At 38.9% G+C, this 23,839-nt stretch overlaps 1 protein-coding gene across 1 annotated transcript in view; it reads left to right on the top strand.

Moving 5' to 3' along the window:
- The first annotated feature begins 4,756 nt into the window (after positions 1-4,756).
- The window catches only part of abch1 (ATP-binding cassette, sub-family H, member 1), a 34,987-nt gene continuing 15,904 nt past the window's right edge, over positions 4,757-23,839 (top strand). The window contains exons 1-11 of the mRNA XM_062429886.1: positions 4,757-4,763; positions 7,431-7,579; positions 9,022-9,181; positions 10,889-11,043; positions 13,897-14,004; positions 15,814-15,907; positions 20,200-20,274; positions 20,886-21,066; positions 21,443-21,539; positions 21,684-21,852; positions 22,464-22,564. Of these exons, the coding sequence (XP_062285870.1) occupies positions 7,446-7,579; positions 9,022-9,181; positions 10,889-11,043; positions 13,897-14,004; positions 15,814-15,907; positions 20,200-20,274; positions 20,886-21,066; positions 21,443-21,539; positions 21,684-21,852; positions 22,464-22,564 (1,274 nt within the window). The 5' untranslated portion in view covers positions 4,757-4,763; positions 7,431-7,445. The remainder of the gene's footprint in view (positions 4,764-7,430; positions 7,580-9,021; positions 9,182-10,888; positions 11,044-13,896; positions 14,005-15,813; positions 15,908-20,199; positions 20,275-20,885; positions 21,067-21,442; positions 21,540-21,683; positions 21,853-22,463; positions 22,565-23,839) is intronic.

The raw sequence follows: 23,839 nt of genomic DNA on the forward strand, positions 1-23,839 counted from the left end.
CTTTCATTGACCTTTGCACATGAACCCCCCTCCCCTTCTGTCCTTTTCCCCTCTATCTGTCCATTCCTCTGCACACAACCCCCCTCCATACCTCTCTTTAACCAAGCTGGGTCCAGCTTTAATTGAATCTGATCCAGTCTGCCCCTCTGTGGGCTTTTAAAGACATTACAAGTTAAAGCACAACATTTCCAAGTCATTCCCAGCTCAGGATGTGGATGCACATAAAGTGATTATTTATATCACCCATTTAGCTCTTAAAACTGTCTGAGCCAGGTATCTTAAAGTCATTAGGCCTATTTCTTTTATCTCGCCAAATAGTTATATTTATTTTATTCTTCTATTTAAGAGGCACCATACAGATAAATATTGTTACACGCTGATAAGCAATGCAACAACAATAATGAAATAAAACTGTAGATTGGGCATCTATCTGAAGCTAATTTGCATCACCCATCCACAAACTCAGCGCATTAACAGATAAAAACAACATGGCAGGTAAAACAGGCGTGTAAAAGTTTATGTATTGTATAGATTAACATGCAAGTGTGATATTGTGTATGTGTGTGTAGAATGTGACCGTATATTTAACACGTGGATACAGTAACATAAAATTGAGTGTGCACATCTTTGCTGTTGTTTAAGCCTTTGTTTCACTTTTGTAGTGAAAACTTGAAGTTCTGAATGTGTTTTTAGTTCTCATGGTATGATGTTTACATGATTTAGAGCCTTTAGTGGAAAACAAAACTATCCAAAAGTCAAATTTTTTAATAAGTTGACAGATTATACCATTAGTGTGGTGATTTATGCACTTAAACATTGTTTTAATGAAGCTGAACTTTATAAAATCGTCAAAACTTCGATTATGTTTTGGTCATGAATCCAGTCTTTCATCCAAAGTGCTTTGAAACAAGACATGTTGTCCATGTGTTGCCCAACTGGGACATAAAGCCTAAATTATAGCTGTAGTAGTTATTATGCTCTAAATTCCAATTTGTAAAATACAGTTTTAAATATGTGAGCATTGACAGTTTTAGGACAGCTGCCTCAGCAGGTGGGAGTTTTATGTTTTCCTTAATGGCAAAAAAACAAGCCAGAGACATTCACAAGGTTTTACATCCATTGGCTGGTTTGGTTTTTAAATCATGTCTCTATTTTCCAGGCCAATGAAAACCTAATAACCTTTTTAGAGCCTCAAACTTTTTTCTTTTTTTTTTTGGCTGAATATTCAATGTAATGCTCAATTCGACAATGGGCAAATTGTTATTTAGGCAAGGAGGACACAAAACATAAAAATACGCCACCCAAATGTGCAGCACAGTACACAGCGTGCCATTAAAATCATGGAAAGACAGTTTTATTTATACAACACACTTCAGTGCAGCTAAACTCAGTGTGCTTTACATTAAAGTGCATACAGCAAGTGACACAAGAATATATTAAATAAAATACAAGAACAAACAGCACTGACAAGCACCCACTCTCCATAAAAAAGTCTGTTAAGTCATGTCCAATTACAAACAGCATCCAATCTCATCCTGCTTATGTTTTACTTACAGCAGTGACGCCTGTTTCCTCTGATCATGATTATATCTTTACATGCACTCTACAGCAATTTAATTTCCCCCCCTCACTTCCACTATAAAAGGCAGAGTTATGAACTACTAATTTGATTGATTAATTCGTTTGTTTATTGGTCTGGGCAAATACAATTAGTGGTTACACTAGTTTTTGTAGGCGGAAGTCAGTGAGCTATTTATTCTGCTACATTTCTCCAACTGTAAAACTGTAATCACACCATCAGACATCCAAGGGGGGGGGGATCTCCCTTCCTCTCTGTATTTAATCTCCATTTTCAAAGATTCTTTTATGGAGTTTTTTTTTTCTTAAGAGAGCTTCAGCTGGATCAGAAACCATTAGCTGACTGTTGTGGTCCTGTAAAGACTATTTAAAGCCCCCCTCCACTCAAAATTGTGTTTTTCTTCTTGTTCCTTAACTTTGATGTTTAAGCTTCAGTGTTCTGAATTATTTAGGGCAGAGTTTGACTTTAGATCTCCTTCAGCTGAAGAGGTAAAGTTTCTCTATGCTCCCCTTTTATCTGAGTTAAAGACGTGTACAAGCACGATTTGTAATATCACATCTAGTTAGAGGTCAATCATGAGAGAGAAAGAAGTTTCTGAAAAAAATCACAGCTGAAAATAACCAAACCTGACTGAGCTGAAAACAAAACTGCACAGACTGCATCACAACAAAGTATCAGGTAGCAAATCTCCACTGTGCTGGGTAACTTGACCATTTAAACTGGTCAATTCAGTTTAATTTATTGTGGTTTTTCCTCATTTTTCATGTCATTTTCATTCTTCCACAAGCATAAAGTCTTTAAGCTCTTGGATTTACTATATACATTATTACTATACATCTGTCCTATACATTAGTGATATTATCGACCGAGGTGCATTTAACATTTACTGCAGAAATTGATGCTTAGGGTGATTTAGACATGGTGTCACTATGTAGTTTGTCCAGCAGAGGTCTGTAGCATGATGGGCGGAGTTAGCATCAGTAATGTAGCAGACAGAGAGGTTAGCATCAGTAATGTAGCAGACAGAGAGGTTTGCATCAGTAATGTAGCAGACTGAGAGGTTAGCATCAGTAATGTAGCAGACTGAGAGGTTTGCATCAGTAGCAAACTGAGAGGTTAGCATCAGTAATGTAGCAGACTGAGAGGTTAGCATAAGTAACAGACTGAGAGGTTAGCATCAGTAATGTAGCAGACTGAGAGGTTAGCATAAGTAGCAGACTGAGAGGTTAGCATCAGTAATGTAGCAGACTGAGAGGTTAGCATCAGTAATGTAGCAGACTGAGAGGTTAGCATCAGTAATGTAGCGGACTGAGAGGTTTGCATCAGTAGCAGACTGAGAGGTTAGCATCAGTAATGTAGCAGACTGAGAGGTTAGCATCAGTAATAATTTAACAGATTGATTGATTTTAGCTATGAAAGCTGTTTCAAACCTTTGTAGTGAGCTTTGAGAGCAGCAACTTTTTAGTCCTGAAGGATCTGCAGAAAGAAGGAAAGCAAGACTCTTAACACTGAAGCAGACACACCCACTGGATCATTGAGAGCCATTTTTCACTGAACTAAAGCATTAAAATTAGTTAAAGAGGATGTTAATTGCAGTGCTTGAATGAATGGGTTTCCACCTCTGCACATTGATAATTAGTGATTAAACACCAGCAGGCTCCTCTCTATTATCAGTCTCTTGTATTGTGCTTCCACCTTGTGGTTTCTGTGGGAACTACAATATAAATTGACACAATTTTGAAAATAAGAGGTCAATAAGTCACAGATCTTCTCTGCTGAGTGCAAGATGGGGTGGAAAAGTATCACCTCCCTCAAGATGAACCAGTCTGATACATCATCATGCCCGGAGGAAGTGAAGGAGAAATGCAACCGAACAAGACCCCTCTGAGCAGACACATAATACTGAAGGCATAACAGGATCTTTGCTAAATGAGATGACTGTAGGCTATCAGTCACTCCTGCAGACAGGTTGGCTGCACTGCAAAAAATATCCTTCAGATCAAGTAATTTGGTGTTATTTTGAATCACTTAAGAAAGAAAATATGTGCACAAAAGTGAATAATTGTTTCTTGTTTCCACACCTGTTTCATTTTCTTGTTTTGTTCCTCCAAAACTGTACTGAAAATAATCAAAATGAAACAGAATAATGTGTATCGTTATACATAGGCTAAATGAAATGACACAATCAGTCAGCAAAAATAAATATCTTTTAACTGAAGAATAATAAGCTGCTGAAAGTCATCAACAAAGATATTTTTTGCAGTGGAGCATCAACCCCTGCAGCTACAGGTTAGGTCGTGTGGTCTGCAGCCATAGACCCATAGCCTAATTGACAATACATTTAAAGGTGAACCAATTAGGAGGTTCACCAAAATCCAGTAATTTATAGATCAGTTGCTCTGAGCTGTCTGCAGGTAGAACAGATTGTGTGACTTCATTATAAGAAAGTCCTACAGCGCATCCCCCCACCTCTCTCTTTCCTCTCTTCCCTCTCTCTCTCCTCACTCTCTCTCTTTCTTGCAGCGCCCTAACCGGCTCCCCGGTCTGCTCTCCTCCCTGCTGCCATGGCCGCGGAGGCTGCTGCCAGTCGGGATGATGCGACTCCCGGATCCGCTGACTGCACCGAGATGGAGGAGCGGGTAAATGCTGTTTCAGTTTCATTTAGGATGCTTTCTTTGCGAAAAAGGTTCAGGATTGAGTCGGTCCCTGACACTGGGCCTTTTCCTGCAGGCGCGCTGCTGCATCAAAGCAATGGAGGGAAACTCTGCAGGATGCTGTCGCAACGATTTTTGCTTTTTTTTGTTGCTTTTTACATAATATAAAGCATGACATTTTAGGCGATGAGAGGATGGATGGAGGCTGAGCTTAGTCGTTTTACCATCAGGGAGAGAGAGAGGGAGGGAGGGAGAAGGAGAGCGCCATGCACATTTGCTGCTGCAGCTCTCATTGACGCACTGATGTGAAGGGAGAAGTGAAAGTGCAGCAGCTGGTCGATGGATGTAGGCTACCGAGGCTCAGCTTATAAATAACCCCGACAGTCATGCCATTCTTTAGCAGTGTCGACTCGGGAAACCGTCTCGCTCGTCGCGTTTGCTGCTGAATCCGGAGAGATTTGTGGGCGCCTGTCCAGCCCGTTTTCTTCCACTTGGCGGTGACGCAAGTTGGCTTTAACTTGGCAGGCAAGGTATGAATTCTTCCTGATCACCAGAGCAGAGCACGAGTGTTTATGAAAATGAAAGCTGTGTTGTGATCATCATCAGAGGAAAGTGTGCACCCAGAGGAGTCTGCAGAGGCACAACGAGTTGTCTCTACAGGCCTTTTCATCAATACTGTCGGTTAGATAGGAGGGCTGCAACTATGGCAACTCTTTGTATCAGCTCTGTTTTTGGATTAATCATTAAGGACTTAAAATGTCAAAACCAGATACCAAAGTGGTGTTTTCAGCTGGGTTCATTCATAGAAATATCAGCATATTAATGTTATAATGACATGAAACAATGAAAAGCAAGTTTACCTCATGACTTGTGAAGCTGTAAGCAGGAAATATTTGGCGTTCTTTTACAAATGGCTACAAAACTCATCGATTTTACAAGATGAAAATTATATTTTCTGTCAATAATGTAGACTTGGAGTGGAGTAAAGCCACCTGTTACAGGCTGTGGAGGAGGGCGTGTTTGTTTGTGTGTGTGTGTGTGTGTGTGTGTGTGTGTGTGTGTGTGTGTGTGTGTGTGTGTGTGTGTGTGTGTGTGTGTTTGCACTTGTGTGTGTGCACGTGTGTGTCTGTCAAGTCTCCACCAGTAGGTTCCGAACTTGTTCTTCCACTTTGCATTAATGCACTGGGATGACTGTGTCAGCTGACGTTCACGTGCTTTTTAGTTGTTGTCTTCAGCCTCTAAACACACTCATCAGCCACTCTTCATCCTCTCCACTTCTACATTTCATCTTCATCTTTTTGGGGTGAGTTTTTTTTTCTCAAAATGATGATTTCTTCTTCATCAGCTTGATTCCTATCAGTGTGTTTTCCTGTAGATGAGGAAACCCTTTCAAGTGTTATCTCAGATGTCACTGATGGATGTTAACTGGGTTTAAAATCAGCATGTCATCTGAAATGATGACAACCTCCAGCAACCACAGGCTAATTCACACAGAATGAGGTTGAGATCTATTTTAGTGATATTTCTGTATATTTTTACAGATGTAGGCTACAATGCCAAAGGTGAGGCCAACTGAATGCGTCAGATTACGCAATGCAATCTCCCTAATCTCCGCGCTGGAAAATGAGAGATGCTGGATTAAAGGAGGGAGTTAGTCAGAAACCAGGGGAAACCCGTGAAAGAAGGCTGTTATTAGAGATTACTGGGCAAAGAATTGTATTACGACCCAAATACTTTGTCTACTGAATGAAGCCTGATGAGATGCAGAGAAAACACCGGGAATATCAGCGCACGAGAGGGCTTTTTCTGACATGTGGTTTGAGCCTAAAGTGGCATTAATTTTATGACTTTTGAGTTTAAGGGCAAACTAGTTCCTCTCTCCACTCGCATTGTTGAATAAAAAACAGACTAATCTGGTCACCTCCCTCAGTGGTTTGATGACTGGCTTACACAGAAGAATGGTTTGCATTCTTTTTCAGCTGCTTGCCCTAAAGCCTCGTTAAAGCACTACTCCTAGTGATGGAGCTACACACGTCTACTCTGCTAAGGAAGAAAATGTCTGAATTGTAGTTTAATGTATTGTTTCCCTTGAAAGATTTGCACCAGAAGGGTTTTTTTTGTTCTTACCCTATATCTGATACTGCTTGAACACACCTTGTATTTAAATGCTGAACAGTAAATTTGATGTATGTTAGTCTGCTGTTTGTGTTGCTAACTTTAGACTGTTTGATATGTTTCAGTGCAGCAGAAATAACAAGGGCCTGATTGTGCTTCATGTTACAATCTTCAATTGATGATAACATTTGGGCTGCGTCTAACCGTTATTGTCATTATCAATTAACCTGATAATCATTTTCTTGATGTATGAATTAATCTTTTTGTTTGTATAAAATGTCAGAAAATAGGGAGAAATGCACGTTATAATTTCTTAGAGCTCCTGGTGACATTTTCAGATGTCTTGTTATATCTGATCAACAGTCCAAAATCTTAAGATATTTAGTTCACTATCATGTACAACACAAAACGTTTTAAATCCTCAAATTCAAGAGGCTGCAACAAGTAACTTTTTTTGACCAATATCCTTAAGAAATGACTAAAACGATTATCCGATTACCAAAATAATTGCAGAATAATTTCTTGTCATTCAGTTAATCTATTAATCGACTAATGTTGCAGCTCTAGATAACATTTAGTTTAATATTTAGAATTTTGTGATTTACTTAACCCAGTTTTGGTGGTTTATCAGGAGTGTAATATCATTCAAAAACAACACTTTACTATATACAGCTGGTCTGTATAAGTATGTTATGCTTGAAAATGCCAATCACATAAAGTATTCATTACATGTCATATTCTTTTTAATCCATTTACCAAAGTAATATTATCAAAGGATAGACACTGGATTGATTCCTTATAGAAAACCTTCCTTCTTGGAGGAAGAATGTATGGTTGAACCTTTTAAATACATTCAGCCATTCTTCCAACCAATATTCAATACTTTTTATTGTTTTAAATAGTCCAGTGTCTGATCTTAAAGCTGCTGAAGAAGAGCTTGAAAAAATAACATTTATAGCCAGACAGTTCAACACTTTGAGGCTCAAGAGTCATCATGAGCCCTCATAATGTATGTGACACTTATAGTAAATAGTGAAGAACAAGTGTGACATCTGTTTAACAAAGTATCATCCCTCTTCCAGCTGAAGGAGGTGAATATGAAGGCTGATCTGGAGGCTCCCCTGCCTGCTGGACAGGAGGATTCCGCGATCCGGTGCCAAGATGTGTGCAGGTCGTACGGCAAACTGAAGGTCCTCAGCAACCTCAACCTGACTGTGCCGCAGGGACACATGTGAGTGGAGTCAAATCTTTCATTGTGGCTGTGATTTCAGACTGTTTTTCATGATTGGTAAAGTATCTTTCTCTTCATCGATTTGTCAAAATGGCCACATTATTTTAGCACTGCTTACTTCAATGTGTCCTGGGTCACACTGAAGAGCCGCCTCATTTATGCACCACTGGCGTCGTATTAAAGTGTGAAACAACAAGAGGAAGCCACAACAACAGGCAAAATGGATTCTTGTGGATGGAGTACGTACAAATCATGCTATCTGATTACCATTTGGGCCGAAGGTCTTGCCTCCCGCCAGTTAAAAACAACAACATGATTTGATCAGAAATTGCAAACGGTAATGATATATGTGTTTGTTTGCATTAAGAGCGCAGAAATGAGATCCGATCACAAGTGGTCACTTCTGGATGCATGTAGAGACGCTTTTTATAGCCAAGTGTGAACCGATGTACTCTGAGCTGTCCACTTGTGATTGGATCACCCAGGACGCATGTTAATGCCGGACACAAGCAGCGTACTTGTCCTTCTCCTCCCAGTCAGTAGATATTTTCTCAACATGCAAATGAGACAGGTGTTCTGGGGTGAGGTGTCCAGGACCAGGCTGACAAGTCTACTCACCTTTTCCTTTGTTATGTATCTGCTGACAGATCAGTTGCCAAAATTTCAATTTCCTGACAGACAGAGTCAGGTTTATCTTTAGTAAATCCTCTTTGTTTGACTCCTGAAAGCTGAAACTGGAATATTTCATCACCCAAAGACAGCGAGAGTTACTTTTTGGAGAGCTGAAGACGTCCAGAATGGTGTTAATTATGTTAAAGGTATTCTGTAGTCCAGCTCTAAGTGCCTGAGAGATTTTTCATAGTTGTCTGTCATCCTTCTTTGTCATTTCTGTACACGTGAGCTTCATACTATTCGCACACATACCTACTTTCCCTAAGTGACACATGAGATGATGAAGATTGAGGAAAAATCCAAAACCTTCAGTCAGAAATAGTTGTATATGTCTGTGTCCGTGTTTTTTCTCACATTATTCACAGGCCGTAAATATGTAAAATAGTAAAGCTGATTTATTGTTACATCTGGAATGCACACAGAGAAACTGAGTTACTAAGGAGTGTGTTTTTCTTTTTGTTCAATACAAATACAAAATAATTCTTGATTTCAGTTATTTACACAGTTTATCTGTATGTCTCTTTAAAGCACTGGTATTCAACTCTGTCACACTGTCTGCACCTAATACAACAATCTGGTTATATTTAGATGCTTTCATAAACTGTGATCAACTGTATGTTCTCTCTTGTTGTGCCAACAATGTCATTGATATTGTGTTATGTCCACTGCAGTGTCTTGAACATGGTGTACTGGTTTCCATTCAGTTCAAACACTTAATAACAAAAGATCCTTCATGTTTTATCTGAACTGCTCTTGATTGTGTGTTGCAGTTATGGTCTTTTGGGCCCAAGTGGATGCGGGAAGACCACGCTGCTGAAATGTATTGTGGGAACTCTGAAAATTTCACGGGGTCAAATCACTGTGTTGGGCAAGCCGCCCGCATTTCCTGGTCATGACATCCCAGGGAGGAAGGTCGGATACATGCCGCAGGTGAGCAACACATATGAGATTTATTTTTCACATTTTAAGGTGTAATATGGAAGGTGTAAGTTGTTAATGTGTAAATGTACCCATTACAATAGGTGAATCGTTATCCATAAATTTAGAGTTGGCGCAATTAGTTGATTAATAATTTTGTCAATTTAAATAAAAAGAATCAGCTTCTAGTTCCTTAAATGCGAGAATTTTATGCTTCAAAAGATTAACTGATAAAATAATTAGCAGATTAAGCAATTAGGAAAATAATCATCCTACAAAATGTATTCAAGGCTTTTAACATACAACAAAGTCAATTTCTGTCTATAAATGGACTTCCTTTTGTCATTTTTCTGAGCTTTATGTTCAGTGAGAAACCTTTATCTCAATATTTTGGTTGCTACTCTGATGTTACCCTCAGTTCAGGTCTAAGTAGAGTTTAAAAGAATGTAAATAATCCTCAAATTGCTTTTTTAAAAGCATATAGATTCCCCATGAAATTCTTCGCAGCACTCTGTTTGCATAAAGCCCAATTACTTTGTCTTGTAGTTCACATTTTAACCTTTGTTTGTCCAAAGAAAGCTTTTTGAGTGTGCATGCTCTCTAAAGAAAATTCCCTCTTCACATTACCATCAAAGAGCTGCTCATTACAGCCAAAACTGTTGGATTAGTGGCTTTGCTCTGGGGCGTCTTTAATTTAGCTTCTGTTTAAGTCAGTGACCTGTAGCTGAGTGTGTCTCATTACTGTCAGAGTGGATACCTGATGAGACCGATAACACACACGGCATGCGTCCCCTGTGTGAAACCCTGAGCATCGCATTCGTCACTGTAGGAAGCGATCTGTGACCCAGAGAAGACGAAATGTGACACTGCACATGTTCCCATAGTGCAACTGTTATGCTGCTGTGTTGGACTTGGCGTGTGTCCTGTACTTTGACTTGAACAGAGAGGGTAGCATAACTTATTGATAGAGTGAAATGTGCATATGGATCATTTTTTGACCCCTTAATCCCTCACAGTTAAATATTTTCTCAGGAAATCTGGACTGTAATCCTTTCAGTGTTGAAGGTATTAAGAAAAGTCAAAGGTTTATGCATACGTGCTCAGAAGGCAGCAGCTCACATGCAGATCTGTTGTATTGTGTGATGGATTACATTATGAATTCAGTGGTTATTAGACACTATTATAAATTTCATGAATTACTTTATCAACAAAGGAACAATTGGAAAGGCGTCATGAGACTAGACTGGAGAAATGTGTCTGTAGCACTGAGTATTAAAAAGAGTCAAGAAAGTCAAGAATTGGAAGCAAAGATGTGAAGATTTTTACTCATTTTCAGCAAAGTTTTTGTACAGCTGTTTGTGTGTGAGAAGTCTGTTTTTTTCTCTTTAATGAAAAAAAGGTTATTATAGAGAAACCTTTCCTCAAAATTAAGTATCGTCAAATGTATTGTAGTATTTGTTTTGCTCTGTTCCAAAATTCAGCTATTTTATTGGAACAACTATGCAAAAATTTGAAATCACACGAACCGTACATGAGACATCAACTCCTTATGAAGAAGAGAAGTGAAGAGAGGTTGGGTTAAGGTTTGTAGTTTGATGCTTCTCTCATCAGTTACTAGTATATTGTGGAGTAAGGTGAGGTACATGATGGTGATCCTTGTGAGGGATAAAAAAGCTGCTGTAGCTAAAATCCTGACATGGTTGCATTTGTGTTGCGCAGGAGCTGGCGCTGTACAATGAGTTCACCATCAGTGATACGCTGACCTTCTTCGGACGAATCCACGGCCTGACATCGAAGGACACGCAGGCACGAATGAACTTCCTCGTTGACTTCCTGGCTCTACCTCAGAAGCACAGCCTGGTCCGAAATCTCAGGTACGACCACATATAGGTGACTTTACACACAGGATGAGGAGAGAAAATGTAGTGATTTCAAATTGAGCCCCTCCAGAAAGGTTTTTAGAGAACGTAACTGTATGCAGAACTGAATGCGGGTCTGTTTTATTGTGCATCGTACCACTAAATTTACACCACAAGCTGTTTGAGGAACCACTAGCCTGCAGGTTCATAATTTTCTACAAATATTTGATCAACAGCCAACTTGGCATCAACAGTTTTAGATTTCTAGATATCACCTTATATCATCTAACCTTGGTTATAAGAAGATAAAATGATCGCAGACAGTGCCAGAGTCTAGTGAACTGAAGCCAAATACAGTACATCCTTAAAAACAGCCAGTTCATGACAGGAGGTTACAACAGTCTGATGCTTGTGGACTTTGACACTTCTCTTCCCTAAATTACTGTGGAAAAACCCAGACATAATCACTCCTCCACGGGTTATAAATCCAGTGCCTATAAAATAATATGACTAGCAAAGTAAAGAGAGAGCTTCTCATTTAATGCATTATCAGATTGAGCCATCAAGGTAAATGTCCACTGAGTCCTCAAAGCGGACATAACATGCTTTTTATGATTTTCTGTTATTTTTTTTACTCTTATAATATCAGATGTCTATTTTATACATTGTCAAAGTTCCAAAACGTGAAGTGAACATATGTAAAAATGCTCCCTGCAGGTTAAAATCCAGAGCTTCAGACTGCTCTTTGAAATATTATCTTTACTTCCTCCTCATGATGATATCAAATTGTTCACACGTGCCCACAAACGGCTGTTCGTTCTATAGTCTTTGTTTGCTACGGTTGATCTAGTGGTGTTTTGCATTGTCTTTGCATATTGAAATCCGGCTCCAGCATGTATAAAGAGACTGAAGCTCGTACAGCCTGATTCAGACAGAGGGGCTGTATAAAGGGCCAATATAAGATAAATAAGAAGTTGTTTTAACTGTGAATCATGCATAGATATTTCAGTGGAGCCTCAGAATATATATATACCTCGAAAAGTGCATGATACACGCTTTTAAATTTGAGGAAATCTCATGTAAAGTTGCCAGTATATTGCTGGTGCACATGAGGTAACTTCTACACCCCTGCTTACATCACCATCATAAAAACAACCACATAGGTCGATTATACCTGCACCACAGAATGACCCATAGTAGAGTAATATGCAGCTTTCGTTTCGTTTTGGTTGGGGTTTGGGAAAGATCAGGGTTTGGATTAAAATGACCACTTGAGACGTAGTTAGTACCACCTTAAAGCTTCTCAACCTTTGTCATCATGGAGGTAAACAAAGCAGTAAAGTTGTGGTTAAAAAAAACAAAACCCAACTTGCAAATGAGGACACTTTGCAGTTGGAAGTGGGATGCAAACAGTGCCTCCCCCCCCAAACCAAAGTCACCTCATATTGACGTCATCTGAACTCACCACTTCCTGAGTCATAATTACTTTACTCTGGATGGCATAAAAGTAACTATATGTTGTTTTTGCTGGCTGAATTTTAGACCTTTAGTCATTTTTCCTGTGAGCGTGGGCTAGCCTGAATGGCAGCTCAGCTTTTAATTAGTAACATATTTACTCTCCCATCCCACAGATGATCTTACCTCCGGAGCTTTGTTCATCAGTTCTCTGCCAACTTCCTGCTGCTGAGATTTCTGGCGGCTCCTATGTACTTTTTATTTAAGAAAAAATATCCATGCAGCTGAACTTCTACTGTCATCTGCTCTCTTTTTTCATTATCTCCACAAAGGAAATCAGTAAGACCAAAGAGCCTTTTTCCCAAGCTATAAAAGGAAACAGTGGAGCAGTATGGATTAAAAATAGAGAGTTGGAATTTCACCAAATGTTTTTGTTGGATGTTATTTTTAAAAATCAGACTTTGTTCTATAACGCTGAGTACAGCCTACTGCAAGAATCAAGAGGAGACTGACATTTTGGTCTCCGGAACTGACAAACATCAATAAAAGCGGTAAATTACTTAATGACCCCTTGTATATTCTGCAGTTACTAGAGGAAGAGTTATCAACATCTATCAACATCTCTTGTTGTGGCTTTTGATTCACATCCCCGCTTCGTCACAAAGACCCTTCTGTTCTCAAAGAGGCCCCTCAAACCAGCTTCATTAGCAGTTCATGTAATATTGATGTCTTGTGTGGAGTAACAGCCTGTCATGTTACTGAGCTACAATGCCTGGATAAAACTCTTACTGGCAGTTTTACAGTGGATTTGATGTATAAAAGTCATTTTATTTCAGTGATCCTGCAACAGGCTTCTCATCTTCTCCTCACTCACAGGTTGTTCACTATGCATAATATGAAAAATATTCCTGGTATGTACAAACATACCATGCAACACATATTTCGTATCGTATTACCTTGTTTCTTTTGCCATTATCACAACTTAGAATCAATCTTATAATGTGTGATACATATAAAAGAAATGTGTTTCTTTTAAATAATAGCAATAAAATTAGGTCAAATTGTCAAAACGCCCCCCTCCTCCCAAAAGTCTCTCACTCGGGTCTTGTTGTTTACTTCTGTGTGTTGTCAGGCAGGTTTGTCCTGCAGGTTTTGTCTACTTTCGGCTCCCTCAGGAGCGAGAGGCATGCGTGTGAGAGGCGAGGTGGATTATTAGTTACAAAACAGTTAGAAATGTAGGAGATTCACCTTTGACTTGCCTTTGACTCATTTTGTTTTCTCACTTGCTTTCTTTGTTTCTGTGTGTGTGTGTGTGTGTGTGTGTGTGTGTGTGTGTGTGTGTGTGTGTGTGTGTGTGTGTGTGTGTGTGTGTGTGTGTGTGTGTGTGTGTGTGTGTGTGTGTGTGTGTTACAGTGGGGGTCAGAAGCGCAGGGTGTCTCTCGGAGCGGCTCTGCTTCAGAATCCAGAGCTCCTCATTCTGGATGAACCAACAGTAGGAGTGGACCCTGTGCTCAGGTCAAAGTATGTAAATACACAAACACACACACACACACCCATAATGGTTTCGTCTGGTATCACACAGCTTGTCTATAAAATCTCTTCCCATAGTTTGCTGTTTTACAACTTGTGTGAGTCCTGAAAACTACACCCTTGTTGTTTACGCATAAACTTTTGTCATTTCACACATCCCTTTAATGTGCACCGTGCAGTATTTTCACATTAAGTGTTACTCACCACAATGTATTGTGGTTCTCCTCTAACAAGTGTTAATACATTTCCTTCCTCAAGAAACATTTTCAAAGCTGATTGTTTTAAGTATATAAATCCTGCATTGGTAACGTCCATGTCTTTGCTGGCATTCTTCTACATTTCTTAGTGCATTACAACCACCTTTAGATCATTTAAATGGCTTGAAACCATTGGTAGGACTGTCCAAATATACGGCACTGCTGGCCTTCTTCTTGCCCGGGCAAAATAGATGCGAGTCTGAAATGGCCTAAATGTAAAATAGCAACTATGGCCCAAATATCCCAAATCAAATATCCTTTTTTGGTAAAGATGCAGTGCTCTCAGGTTTGTGTAATCAGGATGTGGGTCAGTTCTGCTTGGTTGACAAACAGCATTGCTATGGCTTGTTTGTGGCCCAGATCTGGGAAACAGGAGCAGGTCGCCAAAGTGGCATCATTCCATGCGATATGTGGGCCAAATGAAAGTGCTGAAACTGTAGAGTCAGATCTGGGCCACAGTGATTTTGCTATCTGGGGTGCATGTACGTCCTCGTTTTTATGCACATAGTCTTTTCCATAGTGCTACTGGAGGTCAGACCCCACATTGGTCATACATTTAACATTGGATTTACATTTTATATGAATATATGCTTGTTTTTTATTGGGTTATCCTGGTAACAAACATAAAAATATTTTTTAAGTCAATACCCTACAGGTATTGATTGAGGATGCCTTATGAATTCTTCCTATTTTTCTTTGTCAATGCATTTTTGACTTGCATTTTGACCTACAATGTAAAGAGTGACAGAAAGCTGTGAAAGGCAGAGCGAAAGAGAAAAAAAAGGATGACATATGACTCATAATACAGTTATGGTATTGAAGCAGGCACACATTTGATTTCCAATTTATTTGGCAAGAGTGGTTGAACGAGGTCTGAAAATTGCATCACTGAGTGAGTGCCTCGGTAGGCGGGTGGTTACTATGCATACCACATAATTGCGACATCCCAGGTTCAAGTCGGGCAAGGGACTATTGTTGCATGTTGTATCCCTTCCTCTCTCCCCGTTTCCTGTCAGCCCCTCCTTGCCAGCAACTGTCAAATAAAGGCAAAAAAACACCCTTTTTAAAAAAAATGCCTCACAAACTGTACAGTATTCTTTAACACCAAGAAAATACAAACGTTAAGCTGAATCATGATAATTCAATAAATATTTTCTATCACCATATTGACCTTATATTAGTATATTAACTGGCTGTACAAACTATAGGAATATAGATTACTTCTGCGGAATTCAATTAGTTGTAATTTTTCTTCCAGATATTGTTAGCTAGTCAATGAAAATAATTGTTAGTTGCAGGACCATTGTGATTCTTAGCAGAAAGGAAACAAGTCAGAAACACTTTCAGGAAAGCACGCTGGACTCTGTCAGTGTTATGCACCTTGTCTCATTGTGTAATAGCATCACAAAGCCTGATCAGATCAGACGGTTGGCAGTAAAACTGCTGCTGGCGAAGCCGTACGCTGTTTCAGACTTTAGGAAAACTATTAGTGAGCGTGTTGAGTGTTATGCAATATATTTGGTTTCTTCTGTCCTCTTTCTAGGATTTGGCAGCATCTTGTGGAGATTGTGAAGACAGGGAAAGTCTCCGTTATCATCACCACACACTATATAGAGGAGGCCAGGCAAGCCAACGTGGTGAGATAACACACACAGAGCCCACATGCATGTTCATAAACACATAACTTAATTATGCATAAGTAAGCACATGCACACTCACAAATATTCAATACAGCCACAAGATCAATAGAACAAAGCATCATGTCCACACTGGTCTTTATGTTTTGCCCCCTCATAGAGAAACAATGAGTCCTTTGAGAAAGCCAGTTCTGTCTCAACATGTAAGAAGTTTATTGTTTATTAGTTTTGACAGGAGGGACACAAGTTCAATTTGAGGGACGAAAAACATCCCATGGAGGTGGTATAGAAGCTCTCTTGTGTGTTTACTTTCCGTTTCACTGGATTAAAAGGACCTTTGCTCACATTTCTGGTCATTAGTTCAATTAATTGGTTACTAGTTTTATACTCAATTAACTGTTCATGTTAAGGTTCATGATTCAGTTCAAAGGAAAAGCCTCGTGATCACAAACAAACCCATAAAAAAAAAAACGTGTCAAAGGCTAATGATCCGTTATCATTCAAAAACTATTAATAACACATCAGTGAGCTGCACAGTTGCACTACATGACATGTTCTTGCACTACGATGAACATTGTACAATACAGTAGTTCATTTTTGAGTCAGTCCCACACACACACACACACACACACACACACACACACACACACACACACTCACACACACATACAAACATACATACAAACACATAGTCCTGCTTCCCTAAACACTCACTAGACTAATCACCAAATGTGTATCAATCCGCCGCTGAGAATAGTCCCTAAAAATGCACAAAATACTCCTGATTAAGTCAAATTTGCTGAAAACTGCAGTGCCCAGCTGTTTTAAGAAATTGTGTTGCCTTTTTTTAATTGAAATACATATTTGGGACCTTTTTTTAAAAATATCTTCAGTTGAAACAAACTGAGCTGAATGCCACGGACAAGGGAGAAGTCTTGGAGGAATGACAGGCCGACTAACACATTGTTGGGTTTGTTTACAGTAAGAATAATGTATGATACAGCCAGCCTTATCTTCTAAATACAGTCTGTAAATGGATGTGATTTGGAGACACTGGTAATTATAGTTTGCCGTAATTTAAACAAATAGATAATGTGTAATAATTCATATTGTAAAACTAATTACCTTCACATGAATGGCTTTTGTTGGCTAAGATTACGTGATTCTTATCATCCGATCATGGTGTGATGCATTAAATGACCGGTTTGGACATTTGCACTTGCAGGAAGTGAATCAAATCAGTTCAGATCATTTTACATACTGTGAACCGCACCCTGCCATCGACAAGTACAGACAGTGTGAAGAAAAAGTCAGAGAGAAACTTTAAAGTAATTCAGAAACTAATTTAAAAACTGAGTCATCAGAAAGGCTTTATGATCTTTGTTGGGTTTTATTTGTGCACATACAGTCACTGAAAGCTTATAGATTTATAATAAATGATCATACTCCAGAACAACAGGGCCTTTAATACAGTACAACGAGTCACTACAACAGCATACCCTTCATACAGTAAACCCACAGCTCCACATATTCACAGTACATTTAATAATCACCCATGTCGCCGTCGCTGCCAGTCAAACTAATGCTTGGCTCAGCATAAATCCAGTTATTCTATGAGTTCAGTCATTGTTTCCGCAGTAATCTCCTTTCTGTATGAACTCCTTAAAGCTGAATACTTTACAGTTGTAAGTTTGTACTGCAGATTAGTCGACCAGAAGTTTCCTTTTTGTTTAAACATATTGTTCAATATTTGGCGAAATTCTCTAGATGAGAAGATTGAGACCGCTCACATAAGTAGGAAACAGCTGGGACAATTTGTGTAACTTTGAACTTTTATGCAGTAATTGGTGTTGCATGCTTAACCTTACTTAGTTTGATGTGACCACTGGCTTATAGTGACTAATGTTTAGCAAACTTACTGAGTCAGCTCCCTGACCTAATGACTCTTTTCTAATGTTATATTCTTCTACAATGATCCCATAATGTGTAAGGATGTAAGGAAACATACAAAGGTAAAACAGTCATAATAAATATTTGAGACTGTCACAAGCTAAAATGTCACTTCTCTTTTTTGTACAGCAATCTGTCACCCCCATGACACTGAGTCAGCCTTTTTTTTAGTAAAGGGAACATACTGTAGCTGTTTGTTTGTGCTGAAGTAGTGCGAGTTATTTTGAGGCCAAACAAACCACTACCTCTAAACTCCTTCCCTAACTTGCTTTACGTACATGTATCTACTGTATGTATGTGGCTTGTCCGTTTATGTGTATGTATATTAAACTGGCCTCATTATAAATTGGATATGGTGTTTTTAAAATGGTTTCTTAGATTTGAATAGAAATTTGAATATTTCAGAGTTTCGTGCATCGCTTTCTTCAGTCTTTTTTCCTTTTTCAGTGGAGAATTAATTGTCTCATGATGGTTTAAATGTGGTTTAAGAGGCTTTTCACTGTGCTATAAGTGTGACTTTAAGCTATATTGGCACGTAACACACATAAGCATTCTTACACTCCAGAAAGTCTTACGGGAGGTGTGTCAGATCATAAATGCAAATCCTGCACACTGTCGATCACATGTTCAAACTTTACTAACAATACTAACTTTACACTAAAAAACATTGTTAACACTTCCCAGTGGAGTGCAGATCTCCACCAGGTCTATATAATCAAGATGACGGTGAAGATAAGAGATTTATTCATGTCATATCATGCCAACTTTAGAAGATCATAACATGTCAGTTATGGGAATAATTAGCAGATGATCCAGTTCAAGATGAGACCAAACCTTTCTATGGATGTCAATTTTTTAGCCATGACAAAGGCTAAAATGTGGCCTGCGACTCACTAGGTAAACCTTGTTTTTAGTCTAGCTGATGGCCAGAAAAGCTTTCTATTATGTTGTAGCACATATTGTAAAATGGCGAGGACTGCTGAAAAGGCCAAAGTGTAATAGGCTCATAAAAGATAGTGTTATAAAATAGGTTTTTCAAAAATTGCGAACCACTGCAGAGGTCGTCATAACTGTGCACAAAAAATAATATGCTGATGGGTCCAGTAGCATGCGAGATGAGCTGCAGACAGATACACACATGCACACACAACCAAATGCACAATCCCATCAAGGCTTAAAGTGTGGCAGAGATACTAAAGTGATTGACAGTGTATGGGAGTTGTTGGCACAAAATATTGGCAGTGACAGTGAGAATAGGTGGAAAACATCAGTATCTGTATTGCCAGGTCACAGAACCACAGTTCATCAGCTTGTTAGTGCAAGTGTGTGTGTGTGTGTGTGTGTGTGTGTGTGTGTGTGTGTGTGTGTGTGTGTGTGTGTGTGTGTGTGTGTGAGTGTGAGTGTGAGTGTGTGTCATCATATTCAGACTGAAACTCTTGCCTGTGCTACCACATAACTCAAGCTTTTTCTCAAGCTGCACAAAATGAGGTCCAAGTGCATTTCAGCCTGTCCATGATGCAGCTACATGTAAACTGGGAGACTGAAATTCTCCACTGGAACCCTTCTGACCGCTCAGCTCGCTCATGTCTCTCCATGCTGGGTTAAATGATAAGTGGGCAGTGATTGAGGGAGAATGAGGTAGATCTGCTTATTCATTTTGGTCTTTGTGACTGATACACCTTGACAGAACTATGTCATCTGAAGTAGAAATGCGTCACTCCACTACCAAGAAATGAGCTTTGCTAGTGCTCTGTTGTTGATTCGGGAGACTTTGATCACATAACTGCAAATTTTGTTTATAGCCAGTTTGACCCACTAAAAAAGATTGATGGGATGGGTTTACCACACACACACACACACACACACACACACACACACACACACACACACACACACACACACACACACACACACACACACACACACAGACAAAAACTTACTTTAGTCACAAGAGAAGATTTTGAAAACTGGTCCTGATGTGATGAAATACAACTGAAAATAATGTTAGTGTTGCTGGACTACTCAGGAAGTTCGGGAGCCTGAGAACCTTGTGTGTTTTGTGGGCGTAACATATAATTTGAACAGGAAGTTTATGTGTATGTTCATTTTTAATATATGGAAGATGATGGAGGGTGTTCTATTCATAAATAAACAAGTTGCAAGAATTTAAAAAAGGAAAAAAATGTAAATGTTCTGCTCACACTGTTGGATTGACAAATAATCTCTGTAAAATGTAGAACAGAAATACCAAAGCTGCTGATAATAGAGGAGTATCACTTATAAATAAAACTTTATCAAATAAATCTCTCCACATTCGGCTAACACTCCTGTCCTTTCTTTAGGTCGGTCTCATGCGGAACGGCTGCCTGCTGGCTGAGGGTCCTCCAGACGCTGTCATGAAGCAGCACAGTGCAACAGTGAGTACTTTTTAAAGCTCTGTGGACACCTACAGGTGCTGGTAGTTAGGGAAGTAGCTTCTCATGGGACCATAAAGCAAGTTTCTTTGAGAGTTTCTCAGTTTTGTCAAATCAGTTTCATAATTGTTGAAAGGCAACAGTGAAGGGGTAATGCCCTTAGTTATGGAAGAATAAAAATGTCAAAAGAAAAACAAATCAAATTGAAATGTATTTATTTTTATGTAAGCATTTATTATGTTATAATTCAATTAAAACGTTAAGAGCACAGTAATACGAAGAACATATAGATAAGCAATGTGCAGTTTTATTTAGGCATTTAAATCTTCCATAAGTAGTGATGCAGCTTTTCAAACTGTAAATTGTTGCCACATCATTTTGAAAATGAGATACATAATCAAAATCCAATCAAGGGATGTTGCACTTAACAAATGGACAAAGAAACAGTAGCCTTCTCGCTCTGAAACAATTTCAGTTGTGAGGGACAAAAAATACTTTACATAGGTGAGATTAAACAAACAAGGAACTTTAATATGGCTCATTGAGAATAAAACAAAGAAACCAATAAAACCTGTCTGCCTGTTTACTGAAGATATGTGTATTATCTCTTGCAGACTTTGGAGCACGCCTTCCTGCAGCTGTGTGAGACGTCGGACCAGATCGACTCTAAACGAGGGTCCAGTCCGCAGGGTGGGGTGTTGGAGAACAGCCAATCATTCGAGAGCGGGCGGGATGAGAGTCGTCCAATTCTCGGACTCGGAGCAAGACCTGTAGAGGAATTCCCTAAATATTCAGGTACTGATTTGAAACATGTAAAACAGGTTTTATTCAAGTTTATTAGACATTTATATAATAAGTTTTGTTACAAAATGCTGAAAATTGTCTAAATTTAAATCATTATTGCATCACTCCCCTTTCTAGCTATAATCACTTTTGCTTTGTGATCTGGTTGGACGACATGTTGTTCATGTGGAAGTTCATTCATCATGTTAGTGACTGAAATACAGATGTTAACACTCAGTTTACAAACAACCTGTTTTTTTCAGGATGATAAATATATAAGTAGTGTGGGACATTATGTAAATACTGATAAATAAAATACCTTTGGCTTGCTGTTTGTGTGGAGCATCACCTTTTGAAGTGTATCTCTTTTGTGTGTGTGACTGTTCAGCGGACTGGAAGGTGCGAGCCAGACATATGCTGCCTAAGTGGAGAAACATCTCCGCCCTGATGATCAAAACCATGGTGCGGATGAAGAGAATGCCGGGGTATGTCAAAGTTAACATTATATAACACTGTAGTAGTAATATGTAGTAATTAATAGGAGAAGTTATGATTGCCAATATTGGTAAGTTTTTAAATATTGGCATGTGCAGCGTTTATGACTGTCATTGTTTCCTCTGTGCTCGCAGCTCGTTGTGTTTCCAGTTCTTGCTGCCCGTCATCCAGATCGCTCTGATCGCTTTGTGTGTCGGAGGAGACCCGAAGGGGATCGAGGTTGCCGTGGTGAACAACGAGACCTCCTCCTCCGCTTACAGCCTATCACTGCTGTCCTTCTTGGACAACTCTAGCGTGCACCAGGTATTTATATGGTCTGTGGTTGGCATTAATATTAATAGTCTGTCACACAATGAAAGAGGAACCGGTACTTTCTGTATTTCTTCAGCATTTTTTTCCCTTTCTATTCCCCAGATACATATCCTGCAGATCTTTTGATGAATTCAGATATTTTTGTGTTATTGATTGTTTCTGTTGATTCATTCTTGCATGGCAGATTGTTACTTTATTATATGTGTGTGTGTGTTTGTGTGTTTTGTGGCTTACTGAATGAGAACATTTGTCACAGAGCTCAGACTGATCGTCCATTTGTGAAATTCTTGAAAAGGAAGTAACCAGTTTCTCTACCAGTTCCTAAATTTAAATGTTGTTTGACTTTCAACAAATTTGTTTCATTTCCGTTCATGGCAGAACAAACTTCAAGTATTATATTTTCTAAGAAACTTGTGAAAGTTTGGGGTGTTTTTTTGTGTGTGTGACAGACACACAGCTCAATAACAGACATCAGAAGCTTTGAATGTGTTTAACTGATGTGTAGTCATATAGTAGTATAGTCAGTCAGCATTCAGTTGATTTAGAAAAGTTAAAAATTGATCGTATGATGTTTGACCTACATCTGTTCTTTATATCCATAGGTGCCGTTGTCTCAAACAGACGCTTTTAATGGGGTCTATAACGGAGAGTACTGGGGTGTCATCGGCATTGGCAAAAACTTTACCAGTTATCTGACAAAAAGGTGAGAGAAACAGCAATATAATCAAAGATGCGCTGATAAGATATGCTGGATCAATATCAGCACCATAGGGTCTGATTAAAATAATTGGTATTTACCAAAAAGTGGGACTGAAAAATGTTGCATCACTAATTTGTAAATCACTTTCTGTGCCAATGTCATCCAACATTTAATAATGAATTACTTAAATGTCAAAATGGGCTGTGAAAGTACACATAACAGGTACACTTCATTATGCCAGGTAGCTGAAAGCTTAGGACTACATTTACTTCATCAATCCTTTCTACCCTCTTTAGGTACACTGTAAGTGCACTGTATATCGTGTATCAACATGAGAAAACCCAGAAATAAAATGGATCCTGTAAGAAAAATGTAAAGAACTGAAATGCAAATAAACACCCTGTCTTCTAATCTGTAGTATTAGTTGTGACCTAGTTCAGAACCATTTTTATATCCCTTGAAGGTAACAAAAAAAGTCATCCAGCAAACAATACAGCAATAAATGAACTCTAATGACAGTTAATAGAAGCGTAAAGTGCACAGTTGCTTTGGTTTCTGCTCAAAGCAACACTTAAAACTTCACTCACACCTGTTTCATGCTAAGAATTTCAGATTTTCAAACAAAATAGGTGAAACCCCCATGGTCTGCCTTGAAGCATTTGAGTTTACATACTTATTTAGAGATTACCATTGGTCACCATAACAAAACATGGCTTTGTCACTTGTTGCCTCCGAGGAATAAAGTTACCAAACAGACCCTGCAGCTACAGTCTGACCTGACATGTGTCAACTTGTACAGATATGATTTGTCTTGTTGTCATGTGGCCTGTGTTGTTTTTACTTTTCTTTCCTGGTTTTTCTTACCTGAATAGTTCCTTTTTAAAAGTTGGATATTAAGGAAGTTATGCACTTGCAATGTAGTGCTGATTACAAAAGGCTGCGTCAAGGGGATTTTTTAGTATCCTTCGAAACCCACAGAAAAGCAGACTGGCTCCATCCAAATGTCAATGTGACTGGACGGCATTCAGGCAGAAACTCATCACCCAAAAGAAAAATTATAAACATAAACAGACGCACAAGATGAACCTCACTGCACTGATAATAGAGAGAGATTTCACATGTTGAGGATGTAAAACCTTTCTCCCTTCTACCACTTTGTACTAAACCTTATGATAAGTAAACTGCACAGGTTCAAACAGGTATTACAAACATGGTCTAACATTGCAGTTCTTCAAAAAGGGGGAAAGGTATTATTGTAAATGTACAATAGGGACAGTA

The sequence above is a fragment of the Scomber scombrus genome, chromosome 12, assembly GCF_963691925.1.
Source record: "Scomber scombrus chromosome 12, fScoSco1.1, whole genome shotgun sequence".
NCBI lineage: Eukaryota > Metazoa > Chordata > Actinopteri > Scombriformes > Scombridae > Scomber > Scomber scombrus.